Source organism: Wyeomyia smithii, chromosome 2, assembly GCF_029784165.1.
Source record: "Wyeomyia smithii strain HCP4-BCI-WySm-NY-G18 chromosome 2, ASM2978416v1, whole genome shotgun sequence".
Lineage (NCBI taxonomy): Eukaryota > Metazoa > Arthropoda > Insecta > Diptera > Culicidae > Wyeomyia > Wyeomyia smithii.
Window position 1 is genome coordinate 74,031,971 of NC_073695.1, and position 14,181 is coordinate 74,046,151.

The window sequence follows — 14,181 nt, forward strand, 5'->3', positions numbered from 1 at the left end:
TGGCTGCAGTCCATTTAGACTTCTACTGGAGCTCGGATTTATTAGATATTTTTATCAATCGCAGTGCCATGGGAAAATATGACCACATCATAACGTAACCAGTCTTGTCCAGTCACTCATCTTTATGCATTTATCAACACATAAATTGCATCACATCAGATTTTCAGTAGGCATTGTGTGAGCATAAAAAAAGCACAACCTTATTGAGCTATGCCTTTGCGTGTAGGGAGCTTGAAATATAACTACACATATGAGTAGGCGAGCCAAAGCTGCGTGCTGTTGAGTAAATTAACTGTGTCTGAGCTAAACTTATCATAGACCAACACCGTGACAATAAAAAAAACTCAGTGAGCATAACACAGTGAGCATAGCGCAGAGCCCTACAGAATACTTTATTAATGTCGTTTTCGTTTTTGCGGTGTAGCTACCCCGCGGACTACACTTTGTCCTATCACTGTTTTTTTTTCATTTTCCGGACTATCCCGGACTACCCTTTTTCTGTCCCGGACAGTCCGCGAAAGAAACAGAGTGCAGTTTTGAAGACACCAACACATTCACACGTATGTGTCAAAATAAAAAAAATGTGTCAAAATCGGTTTGCTTTGATTATCGTTCTTCGCGTGTCAAACACCAGGTTGAATTTTATTTTGTTATTTTGTCATTTTTCAGTAAATTGGCAAATTTTTCGTACAGTAGCACAAACGCGATAAAAAGACAATAGCGATAATGACCAAAACAAAAGTGACAGTTACCTCTGGTATTACGCACACCATTGCAACTGCTCGGAAGGTGTTTTTTTTCAGCTGCAAAGTGTAGTCCGGGACGGGATAGTCCAGCCGTAAAAACGAATTCGACATAAGCAAACAGCTAGAAAAGTTTTCAAGCAGCTACAATTTTCATCATAGTGCCCTTATCAATGAGCAATAAATGTGCGCTATCTCTATTTTATTTTATTAGTTGCAATCGAGGAAGTCTCTCTGCGAGAGCTTTATGCGCTTACTCTCCACAATACAAGCTTTCTGGTGTTGCGTATTTTGTTTTCTTTGCACAGTGTGCATTTGCTTTCACCTTGCGAAAAAAATAATCAACTCATCCGTTTTTTTGGTTTTTTTCTTCAACATGCTTCGGTGTTCTGTGCAAATTGTATGAGCCTCTTTGTTACACACGATGAGTAAATTTCCAGCATTCATAATAAGTTAACGTTTGCTTTTGATTTGAGATTGTAAAAGACAAAACTAGAAAAAGTAGGAGGGTGGTATCGAAGCCACGACCGCATGGCATAGAACTACGATATTTTTCTATATTTTTTATCTAACTGTGCATTTTTATTTGCTAAGACATTATAGCGCTTTGAACAATTTGAATTTATATTGGCATCTCCACTTCGCAGATATTCGAATTAAATAACCATTTTTTCGTAGCTTGTAATGACAAGACAAACATTTGAATTAGGGAATTCGGTAGACTCTTCTTTTCTCAGTAAACAGCAAATACGAACCTATTCGGTATTTGAGACCAGAACGATTTACTGCACTGGCCACTGTCGGAAAATGAACACCAAGAAAAATTTGCTTATTTGCAAGGCTTTTCCCGCTATCAGTAACGTTTTGTTAAAGAGAAAATTCCAGAATTTTAATACTTTCCATTCCAGCCATTTTAATACCTTTACAGTAGTCGTGTACTACTGACAGCCGCCAGCATTACGGGTGAAACCGGCACGACATGAGCGGTACTATTTTGTCATTCCTCCTTTCATTGGCTAGCACCTAGCGTCCGTACGTCACTGGTTTTAGAATGAAAATGTTCGAATGTACTTTTTATATCAAGGTTTCGTCAGTAACTAACTGGGGAAAAAGGGGGAGAGTTAAGAAGAGAAGAGAATGGCAAGGGAAGTGAAAAAGCATCGAAAACTGAAAAACAACAACAAATCGTTTACAAAGTCAGATCGGTTGTATTCGTTAGTGTCGGCTGTGCTTGGGAAGAGAGGTAGTGATTGGCTGCTCGGTATGATTTAGACAATCGATGTTATTTACCAATTTTTCAATAGTGTATCTCAAACAATAGGTTGTTTTTGTTACATAAATTTAACCGTAAAAGTATTTCTGATCGATTGCTGTTGAAACCTCGAGAACCTGATCATAAATGACTGAAATATAAGCACTCGAAACCTGACCTGGTTGTATAACTAGATTTCCAAGTTTAGGTACCTAACTTCCAGATAGACGTAGTCCTACGTCAAAAAACGCCCACTCTTTGTTGAATTTTCTATGTTACGTTACGACGAAGTTATTACCTAAGACAAGACGCGACAGCTGGCTTCTTATTTTTCTTTTCGTAACGGCCGTCAACCCCGTCGAATTTTTTTTGAACGTTCCATACCGTTGATGCCAGAATGATTATTTTTAACAACTTCTGCAGGTCAATGAAAATAAAACAAATTGAAATTGCAATATACAGGCGAACAATACTCAATTTTTATTTGTTATTTTATGTTCAATAAAGCATACTTCTACTATCAAATTTTTTCTTCCTAAGTTTCTAGGTACCCAATTTTTTTCTTCCTAAGTTTCTTGGACTTCAACCGAAATAGTAAAAAACGATTAATCAATGCATTTTTAAAGTTATAACAGTGATCGGATTCAGTCAACCGGTTCAAATTGGTTGCATGTAACGGTGACCAGCTGTCGCGTCTTGTCTTAGGTTATTACTACGTTACCGCTTTTGACAATAACCTGATCTCCAGTAAACGTCTAAATGGACTGCGTCCAGCGGCCGCCTTTATTGCTATTGCAGGATACAAAAGCATAGGGGAGCGAAGCCCTCCCGGTAGCTACGGCTGTTTTTTCGTATGACTACACTGGTAAACACAGGTTTAACCATAAAAAAAAAAAGATTAGAACTTTTTTGATTTTTCTCTTAATGAAGGTTACTTTTTCAAAGATCAAATCAGTTTTCCTATAAAATTCACAGGAATGGTCAAAAAACTATAATCTTTTCAGGGCAGCTATTTTTAGGCCAACTTTTTTTCGCTTTTATCGAACAGTGTTATCTATCTCCTCGATAGTAAAGAAAACTCGTTTTTTCTTAAGAGTTGAGGTACCATTCCCGGGCCATTGGTTAAGAGTTTTAATAAAGCTTAGCTTAGATTAAGTGCACGATTCAATGGTGGCTATACCGTAATTGATCAGAATAAGTAAAATTGCACAGTGAATCAACTGAATGGGACTGGAAGTGACCGACCATTCTCACCAGTAACCGGCCATGTTTTTGCAATCAGTTTGCAAAAGAGGTGGGATGTTAGGGAAGGTCACTGCAAAGAAGTTTTTGTTAATAAGGAAGGATACGTTGGATCAGGATTCACCTTGATAAGTGATGGGACAAAAAAAGCAAAGCAAAGCCTTGGTGCTACATTCCGATTCGGAACTCGACCTTCTGTTTATTATACACAGTCTCCGAGCAGCTGTTAGGTGTACAGGACAATTGCGTTACGATCCTACAGTCACTAAAAGTCTCTCCCGAGCCGCGACTCGAACCTACGACGGCTGGTTTGTTAGGCCAGCATCGTACCTCGAGACCAGCTGGGAGACAAGTGATGGGATCATACATATAACTCCTAACCATCTCTATTTAGTTATTTCCAGGTTCTCCGTTCAGTGAGCTGATTAGAAGAGTACAATTATCTTATTTATATTTAGTACCGATTTAGACCAACAGCCAATAAGAATGCTGTTGGGGCCGCGCACAAGTGTGTGTATGGATATGTCCGTGGAATGCAAAATCTTATACCATTATATGCTGGGGCCATGCGAAAATTGCGTGGTTCACTTGACAGACATACAACAGTTACTATATTTTCATTTTTGAACCAACAAACAATAAAAATGCAGTTGGGGTCACGCACAAGTGTGTGATTTGTCTAGTGAATAGTGTCTAGTGAATATCGAAAGTGTATTGAAACCAGTTTGAACCAACAGTAGAGATGCTGTTGGAGCCTGGCACACGTGTGGCTCAGCAGGTGCTAATCCAAGCAGTCACTGAGTCGCTGTCGTACATCGCTATCATATCGGACCTAAACCGCATTTATTTATTTATTTATTTATTTATTTAACATCTCCGTCAGAATGTCAGGACAGGATGTTGAAATTTAGCTTTCTAAACAGGAATATTATACGACAACTATAAGACGAAAAATGGCAGAAATTTTCAAACACATTGAGCTTATATCTCGTGTGGCAGGGCAACTGTGCATTTGGTTTGAAGAGCAACATTTTAAACACGAAAGGTTTCGTCAACCAGGTAATTTATGTGCAGGAGCTCCGTCCTGTACAAAATACACGTAAGGTGAGATGCAGTTCAAGGCTGACTGACGATCTGTGACGAACAAAGTTACCAAGGAGGCTGATGAAACTTGATGGAAGAGAAAGGTCTGGCAATTCGCATTAGCTAAAAAATATGCTTGCGTCAATATTTTTTCCTTATCTGTTGACAAAGAAACATAATTTGATATTTTGATAAAAAATGACTGATTTAAACACATTTTTGTTTGACCAATTTTTGACCGTAACAGTCTTTAGACAAACTCAATTCGTTTCAACTCGAAATTCATTTAAATCCCTGTTGAAAAGTGCTGTAAACACATGCATAAAATACTTTTCGAGTGTGCAAGAAATGGCAGTCGCACTCACTTTTTAAAACATTACTAAGGTGTAGAGGGAATAAACAGTAGTTATTCTTAGGTACAACGTTCACATGAACTTCTTTCACCAGTTTTTGGAAGATTGGAACGAATGTGTTAAGCCTGCAATTTCTACCATTTCAGGCACACAGCGATTCTGCGACGACATCCGGGACATGATCGGTTTCTCGCCCGGTATTTATTGGCGCGTCTGCTGGAAGTTCGTCGCACCCCTCTTTCTGTTGTTCATTATCATCTACGGTCTGATTGGGTACGAACCGTTAAGCTATGGAGATTACGTCTATCCACCATGGGCGAACGTACTTGGTTGGTGTATCGCCGGTTCGTCTATGATTATGATCCCTCTGATGGCATTTTATAAGCTGGTTGTAACACCGGGATCCTTCCGACAGGTTTGTTATTCCTTTTTTTCGTTTTCATTATCGTGAGTTAAATGTTTTCGTTTTATTTCTCCTCAGCGATTGAAAACCTTGACAACACCCTGGCGCGATCAGCAGTTGGCAGTTAATGGGGTCACGACGGAACCAGCACAGGTTCGGCTAACCAATTCGGACGAGGGTGAAGAGGTTTGAGTGCAAACATGTTCACTAAAGTTTGATATCTACTTTGTTTGAACACATCGTAATGTAGCAGGCTACAAATATTGTTGTTCGTTTCAAGTTACAGGGTTTTGTTTATAGATTAGTGGGTCGCGATGATTATTTGAGAAGAAACTAGAGATAGCTACAAACCGTTAGACTACATACGAATTTTTCATTAGAGTATACGGATCAGTGTCTAAACCCACTCCTGGAGTGGTCAATCGGGATCAGCGAAGCGCTAGATTTTCGTTTTAGCTTATAGGATTAAGCTGAAATGCTGTATAGATAATAGATCATAATGATTTCAAGTATAGAAAACATGTAGGTGGGGACAACAACAAGCGAATTGAATCGTTTTTAAGCGATACTGACAAACATGTAGTTTTATGCAGCTTTCCTGACAGATGTGTGGACTGTACATAAATCACGCCATAGCTGTCGGAAGCGTTGAGTTTTAGGTATCAGGCAACGTTTTCGTTGGCAGGTATCAGCCTGCGAAGTGATTACTGTTTTTATATGGCCGTTGATGATAGATTATAGCCTGAGGGATGCATTCGTAGTTATAAATAGTAGGAAATCATACGGTGTAACTTCACTGGCTTAGACATAGTTGGTATGTTATGTGTTCTCACTGAAAGGGGACTAATGGGGCGCATGCGCTAGGATTCTCACTACTATACACTGTTAGCTTTACAATTTTTAGCATTTCTTCACTTTTCTATAGCATACTAAAGGAGGCCCACGACGAAGGCGAGCTTTGCTACTGGGCAAAACTTGACAGCCATAAAGCTTTGCCTGGATAGAACGGCGTTCGCTGCGAGGCAGTTCGAAATTCGTTATCTTTCGAACTCGTTTTTGTTGCACTTTTTCTACGAGCTACTCTTGCAGTATACAGTTTAAAGTTAACCGAATTAGAATTGCTTTATAGAATCGAATATATTTGGTAGTTATCAAATCATGTTGGATATTAGAAAGATTAGGATGATATTTTGAACAGTGAATTTATTATACAGTAGGTACAGAAGTAATAGCAGTGTGATTAAGCTAGTATATACGTAGAACATTTAGAGCATCATAAAATAACATGTAGTTGAAGCTTGTATCTAACCGTAGCCACAATCAAGCAGCAATGCTAACTGTGTAATCATTCCGAATTAATTCGGCCTAGCGTAGGGTAATTGTTGTGAAAAATTGTTCCATTAAGCGTCAGGATAGACTAAAGCTCATAACACCAACAACTTTATTATGTGAAACAGTTTTTGGGGAAGAATCTCTATGAGCGTTTCAGATATAAAGTAAATCATATGTCGTATACCTCGTTGAAATGTTTGAGAGATATCGATGGCCAACGGCAAGAACCCTCATATCGTACTCATATTCATTGTTGGTATTTTTTATACATGTTTATAATATGTCACCGCACGCTCTGGAACGCTTTCTGTACAGCCATTAGGAAGCGTTTCGGACCATTTGTGAAACTTTACAAGCAATTTTCGATAGGATTTCATTTCCATTTCATCCACAGCCAAACTGAGCTAAAAACCTTTTTGATCAGCCATCGAGAAGGTTTTTACCAGAGGGTATTACTGCTTTTATGATCAAAGATGTTGTTTTATGTCATTTTTATTAGGTGAATTTTTTGAAACTTGAATTTTTCACACCCCATAACGACCGAAAAAAGTGTTCCCCTTTTATATGGAGAAAGAAAAAACAAAGCAGATTGTTTTCGACGTAGATAAATAAAACTAGAGCGTAAACTAAGTACAGTGTTCCCCGTTTTGCCAACATGCAAATTTTTAGAGGTTTAGTCGCTTCGACCGAATGCTTGAAACTTTAAACTGATTGTTGTACATTGTAAAACATTGAGCACTGTATACATTGTACTGCGAATGATTGCGTTAAGCCGACCAGTAAGGTTTCGTGGGTAGCGTTCTGTTACTAGTGGTAAATAAATGGGTACTTCCGGATTTGTATCTGTATTTCAATATTTAGTTGAAGTTTCGCTAGGGTGCAACCGTTTTCTTATGGTCAGGTATTGCCAACAACGAATAAGTATTTACAAGCGCAGCAGCAGAGAGCTTTTAGTAGTTACGGTTGAGAATATTTTTATTATAAAAAGAAACAATAAATTGTTGGCTATTAGTTGTAATCTCTCTCTGTTCAAATTTGTATTCAAATATTGTATTCTTATGTAACAACGTATTTTAGTTTATTTTGCAATAAAGTCCATTGAGTTTTAAGCTATACATAGTGAGGATTTCTTAACTTATTCAATTGATAACACGACAGGCTTCTTTTGTAAGAGAATTGAAACGATTGGCATAAGTATTGCTGCACATGCAATTTTCTTTCTCATAAAACTTAGTCATTTGATAAATAACCAAAATATTCCTTACCATTACGCTGGCTGGCATCCTGCATTTTCTCTTAACCTTGTCAAGAGCATACATTCAATAAGTCTGCAGCAAAGTGCACAACCACAGTGGTTCAAAAAGGCAAAAAGTGGAACTTAATTCCATAGCGCCTTTCACCTCCATTCTAGCCTAATAGTATCTTCGGAACAATTGTTTGTATGAATGACCCGCATAATTGCAAATTGTCAAAAAATACGAAAAGTTTGCTATACTAAAAATAAAAAAAATATTTTTTTTTATCGGAATAATAAGTTAAAACGTGCTAAAACTTTGTTAGGAAAAGTCTTGGAGATGCCAAGCCTTCAACAAAAACGTGTGTTTTGCATGTTTAAATGCTTCTTCAGAACAACGTTTTCTTGTGAAATGTATTCAACAAAAGTTAAGTGCAAAAAATTAACTTTTAAGTAACTTTTACAGAAAATACTCTGTAACTCTGAACCCAGTGAAGATAGGAATTTTGTTTGTTCAGCAAAGATTCATATTTTTGTACGTTCTAAAACTTTTCCCAGCTAACCATTCCTCTATCTCTTAACACAAAAAAGTTCATATTTGATATATTAAAACCTACTGTAACATATGCTCGCCTTACTCTAACCTTAAGAAGTTTAAAGAACTCCTGCTGACCTTCAAGGAAAAGTATTGACATCAGAATTCTACTTGCCCCTTTTTAACCAATACGTCCTTGAAGTTATCGAAAAAATAAGTTTAAATATAATATAACTTTGTAAGGAAAAGTCCTGGAGATATATGGCCTTTGGCAAAAATGTGTTTTTGATGTGCCTTAACAATTCCTCCGAACAACACTTTCGTGTATAATAAAACTAACAAAAAAAACTAACTTTTAAGTAAGTTCCATGTAATATACGTTATAACTTTGTACCGAAAAAACATAGGATTTTCATTTGTTCAACAAAGTTTCATATTTTTGAATTTTCTACAACTTTGCTGAATAAACTATTGTTTTATCTCTTAAGACAAAAAAGCTAACTTTTTTATTTTTAGTATAGTAAACTTTTAATATTTTTTGACAATTTGCGATCATGCGAGTCATACAAATAGTTGTTCCGAAGACATTTTTAGGCTAGGATGAAGGTGAAAGGCGCTATGGAATTAAGTTCCACTTTTTGCCTTATTGGACCACTGATCACTGGTAGGCCTTTTGATAATTGCACTCAGTATTTGAAACCTGCACTCCCACGCGTTTTTTCGGATGTTCCGACGCAACAGTGTAAACAATCCTAACCACGGATTCCTAATGCTTTGGAAAAAAAGAAAAAAAATATGTAAGAAACTCAAAAAAAATGTAAGTAAAAAAAATTGGTCTCGCTTAGGAAACAGTCTGCAAAAGCGAGCGAGAAAGTCCTCGTAACTGGGAAGAGATTTAGGCACAACCGCTGCAGCAGTTGTTTACAGGCGAAAAAAGACACTCAATGTTTCTTGGTTTCAAATCATAAGGAAGCCAAATTCCTTGTTCTTTAATCATACTCAAAACATGCAATCGCTTGACAATGGCTTGGCAGGTAATAATACCGATGCAAGCTGTTCCTGCGTTTAGCATAGATCATCATCCTGCAATTCGTCAAATTTATAGCGAGTGTCTTCGGAAGTTTTTAGCCTTCCTCCACGCGGACAGTCGGCAACATCTGAATTTTCGTCTTGGAAGCGACGAAACTAATCACGGCATGTTGCTTTACTTAGAGTAGCATTCCCTCTCAAAGTGCTTCAACTGCCGTTCGCTTTGAATGAAATAAGAAAAGGGGCCCTCCCCACAAATAAACCGCGTAAAAACGACATTTGTGTACATACTGTTGGCGCCATTTATTGACAAATAGCGAGAACTTAGTTGCGCACCTGAAACTAAATTTTATGTGGAACCAGGCCAATATAAGAATTGCAGATCGGAAGGAAATGTTATGGAATTATCAAGATGCTTTTTGGTACATAGCACGAACAAGAACAAGCTGGACCTTCAGGAATGGTTTTCATCATAAACCGTGGGCTTTCTTTTTAATAATATATAAACAGAGTAGCTAATTTTCTATCAATGTAACATTTTTTATAAGTTTTGGTGTATAATCTTCCTAAAAATTTCGACCATGCTCGTAAATGTTCCCAATTAAAATTAGTTATCTTCTGATTTTTATGTGAATGTTCTGAGTGTGCACAATCGCTTACAAACATTTCATGACAATAATAATGACAGCAAATCCCATATACTTCTTTAACCCCAAAAAATACTGTTTCGTATCAAACATCCAATGGGCTAATAGGAGTACACATATAAAAAGTCCCACCCTGCTGTCACCTGTAGTACAAGTGCGTATTTCGTTTCGATGCTCAGACCATAAAGTTGTCGTCATTTGAAATCTCCTCATTCCAAAGGTTTAATCACTTTGCTTCTTTAGAACGACTCTCCTACGCATTCTCCGTTCTTGCAACTTTCCGATCGCCTGCTGGATTCACTGAACCGAACACGAGTGCCGCTTCAGATAGTACTTGGCCGAGTTGGTCGATCCTTTCTGGTGCATCTGGCCAGTGTAGCTGGGCAGGGACTTTCTTCGACGCCGGACCGCCGGACTGAGGTTGTACTCGATGTTGGCCTGTCGCAGCAATTGCTTGAAAACGGTCAGTATGCCCTCGTTGTTCTTTGCTGAGCACTCCGCGTAACCACAGCCCCACTCTAGGGTGGCCTTAGTTTGGGCCACATTCACCGACACCTGGCGGTTCTCCTCCGGCACGTCACATTTGTTACCGACGATTACAATCGGGACGCACAGGCCGCGAACTTCCACAATCTGGAAAACAAAGAGGATGGTTCAAAAAAGTGGAAATTCATGTTTAAGTTAATGTAAAAAGTCAAATGTCAAGAACACGAAGGCTCTTACTTTTTGACGTAGAATTACATTCTATGGAAACATTATAGGGATGGAAATTTGAAAACCGAAACCAGAGCGTGACGAAAATTTTTAACTCCAGAATGCTCTTGCAGAAATCGATAAGAAAACTGGATATGCATCTATGGATTTGTTCTGAGGCTCCTCCACACGAAAACTTCTTTCCAGACTGAAAAACTCTCATCTACACCTCCGGAAATTCCATCCCTGCATAGCATGTAATCCGCCTCAGTAACATGCTTGAGGCAATGATCTGGGTAAAAAAAATGTTGCTAAAAGTGATAAAAACCATTATTGAATATTTTGAAACAATCCCGTTTTTCAAATGTAAGCCGCTAATCTAGCATAGTTTGAATTTGTTTAATGGCAAATAATTTAAGAATCCGCTATTTCCCGCTTACATCGTGCTGACCTCCAGTTCCAAGTATATTCGTATTTGTAATTTTCTTGGAGAGGGAACTAAGCTGAGCATACTGTCGCTGATGCAACCGTCTATCTGGCAGCTGTGATGGCATATTTGGTTACTGTAGACCCGTATTATTCCACACCATTCATGACTGGCCCTTCCTAATCTGACTCCTACATGTTGTCAGCATCATTTGCCCTAAGTGTCACGTATTCAATTTGTTACATTACTCAAGAATACCGAGAAGACGGCTTATTTGTTTGCAAGGAAAGCAATTTTATTTCGAATATCTACCAAGTGGAAGCGATAATATGAGTAGGAATTTAATGCCCAATAATTTTATCCATTTATCAATAAATATTTTTGTAACTTTCGCTTCGAGAGTGTAGGGAAATCAAATTGTTAAAATTCCGCCTGCTAACTTTTCTGATGTAGTATAAAACTATCGTAGTCTTACGTCAACTACACGGTCGTGGATTCCACCCTTCTACTACAGTGCCTCCACAGTTATGGGTCAGCTACAATTATAGTTCACTTTTACACAAATACATATATTCTCACGAAACTGAACAATTTTCAACTCACTTGTAACCTCATTTATACGATTAAAATGATTTAAAGTTGAAAATGTCACTAAAAACTATAATTCTGCTCAGTGCAATAAGTGAAGTGACCCATAATTGTAGTTTTGCTATATAAGTGATATTTTTCTTCCCAACCGATTTATACGCATCAACTGTAGTGAAACTAATTGTTGATCGATAGTACACATCAGAACACAGAGATAGATAGTAAAACATTCGTAGTTGATAACTTTTCCGATTTTATATCCATTTTTGAACATTCAGACAACACGTTGACTGACCCATAATTGTAGAGGGACTGTATTTACGGTAAAAGGTGCTCAATTTTTTTACCATGAAGTGGTGTTTTACCTGCAACTGTGTTCCAGTAGCAGCCTTCGACATTGTTTTCGACTGACTGAAGCCAACTGAACAACGCTTCTCTGCAGGGTTATCAATGATTTATAATTAAAAGAAAGAGTTGAGAAAGAATTGTTAGGGGTAAACAGGGTAAGACCGCCCACCGTAGTTTTACCACAGAGAACGAACATTCATGTTCATATAAAAAAATTGAAAATCGTGTGCAAAAATTTGAATCAAAATACGTTAATGCCCCAGTTGCACTGCATGAATATTGCTGTATCGATATTTTATCGATATCAGTGCTTGGTTTGTCAGTTACGCGAGCGCCACATCGTGGGAGCATTACTAATTACGGCTGAATGACGGTTGCAAGTTTTCACACATTCTTTGAAAATAAGATGAATGTCTGTTCTCTGTGGTTTTACTGCCAAGTTATATAATAATCGAAAAAATTCCTTAACTATTAGACACAACAAGACATAAATATATTCTGCTTTCGTTAACTGGTGCGTTTTACCCCAGGAACCCCTACGTTTAATCGCTTGCCTGAATCTGTCTTCTTTCGGAAATATCGAAATCCGTGAGTAATCTTGTAATTTTGACTACTTTTTCGATGGAATATAACAATTTCCTACTGGGGGTAAAGCAGCACGCTGTACATGGGGTGAAACCGCCACGTATACAACTGTTTGTTGTTTTACTTCAAGACCCAAATGCCTCGACACTACAAAAGGAATATTGACAGGATAAGTAAAGCAATTTCAAACCACATAAGACAACGATGTTTATCGACCATTTTCGATTTGGTTGAAGCTTTTCTAGTGATATTTTTTAATCACTACTAATTTTTAAAAAAAGTAAACTTGTGTATAAATGGTATTAATAGGTATAATGTTTGTAGTTTTGTCCTTCTGAAAAAAGTATAAACTGTAAAAAAAATTTAAACGAAAGAGAAAAAAAGATCCCGTCGGGATGCGGTATATTTTTCAAATCTGTATCATATTTCCAGTTCGCTTATTTTTCGCTTGCACTCATTGTCTGCCTTAATGAACTTGTATATTAACAGGTAAAAGCCGTTGTTAAAAATAGAAATTAGTTCGAAAAATTTAGCCCTACAGAGCACCTACCATTTTTGTGTCGCACTTGCAAGCACGACTCAGACTGACTTTGGTCTCGACCACACAGGTCTATTAGAGTTATCAGCGTCAGCTGACTCTTCTGTGTATGATGAGACATTCCTTTCAGTCGTATAAATAACGCTTGACAGCAGTGTGTGTAGTTATGAGCAATAGAATAAGTCGGCAGTGGAATGTGATACGCATATAGATTGTGGAACAGTACCACCGTCCCCCGTAGTTTAATTGGTCAAAACACCATGCCGGAGACAGGGAGATTGCGGGTTCAAGTCCAGTCGGGATGCGGTATAGTTTTCCAAAACTGTATAATATTTCCAGTTCACTTATTTTTCGCTTCCCCTGCTGCACACATTGTCTGCCTTAATAAACCAAAAAAAAATTGAAACTAAAATTGAGTATAGTATAAAGACAAAATTATTATTATTTACAACTTAGCCGAAGACGTAAAACCGATCAAACAAATCGTTTTGGTTCTGAAAATAATTGTCGTCATCAACACCTTCCCAAAATAGCATTTTTCAATAGCTTTTCAAAGATTAATGGTGTTCCAGAAAGTAAACCAATAGCACCAAGTAGGGTTTGCAACCCCGGGAACGATTTCCCGGGAAATACCTTTTCCCGGATCCCGGGAACAGAAATATTGATTCCCGGGATTCCCGAGTCCCTTGAAAAATTCCGCAAAGTTTACTATAGTTTTCTATGCAAAAGTGCAATAAAACTAAATACTCTCTCAAAACACGAAACTGACGTCGACAATTGTATAAGAGCACTAAAGTGAGCACTACACGAAGCAAATATTTGCTTGAAATGACGGTCAATATTTGTTCGCCTTGTAATATTGACTTACTTGCTCCAATTTTTTGTCATTAATATGTGCTGTTTTATTCCGAAACAGAAAAATCAGGCCGTTATTTGCTTTCTAATGTCGTTCTTTGGCCTTTGCTAATTAATGAGTGAATTTTTAAATTGATAAAAAATATACCTCTAAATTGATAAACAATTTTGAAATCCATAGGAAACCAGGAAATGGTGAAATAACGTTCCAGTTAATCGCATATATCAAGATGGCTTGACAAAGTAATTTTTTTCAATTCTTTTATCACCAATATTTAGTGGTTAATTTGTGAG

General features: G+C 37.6%; 2 protein-coding genes across 10 annotated transcripts in view; one reads left to right on the plus strand and one right to left on the minus strand.

The window, feature by feature from the left end:
* The window catches only part of LOC129722345 (sodium-dependent dopamine transporter), a 68,881-nt gene extending 61,354 nt beyond the window's left edge, over nucleotides 1-7,527 (plus strand). For all 8 annotated transcript variants that reach the window (XM_055675718.1, XM_055675722.1, XM_055675719.1 and 5 more), the window contains 2 exons: nucleotides 4,820-5,088; nucleotides 5,155-7,527. In XM_055675718.1, coding sequence (XP_055531693.1) covers nucleotides 4,820-5,088; nucleotides 5,155-5,268 — 383 coding nt within the window. In that variant the 3' untranslated portion in view covers nucleotides 5,269-7,527. The remainder of the gene's footprint in view (nucleotides 1-4,819; nucleotides 5,089-5,154) is intronic.
* A 2,195-nt stretch (nucleotides 7,528-9,722) lies between these two features.
* Nucleotides 9,723-14,181, minus strand: part of LOC129724985 (ras-related protein Rap-2a-like) — a 51,456-nt gene continuing 46,997 nt past the window's right edge. For both annotated transcript variants that reach the window (XM_055680323.1, XM_055680324.1), the window contains exon 3: nucleotides 9,723-10,486. In XM_055680323.1, coding sequence (XP_055536298.1) covers nucleotides 10,151-10,486 — 336 coding nt within the window. In that variant the 3' untranslated portion in view covers nucleotides 9,723-10,150. The remainder of the gene's footprint in view (nucleotides 10,487-14,181) is intronic.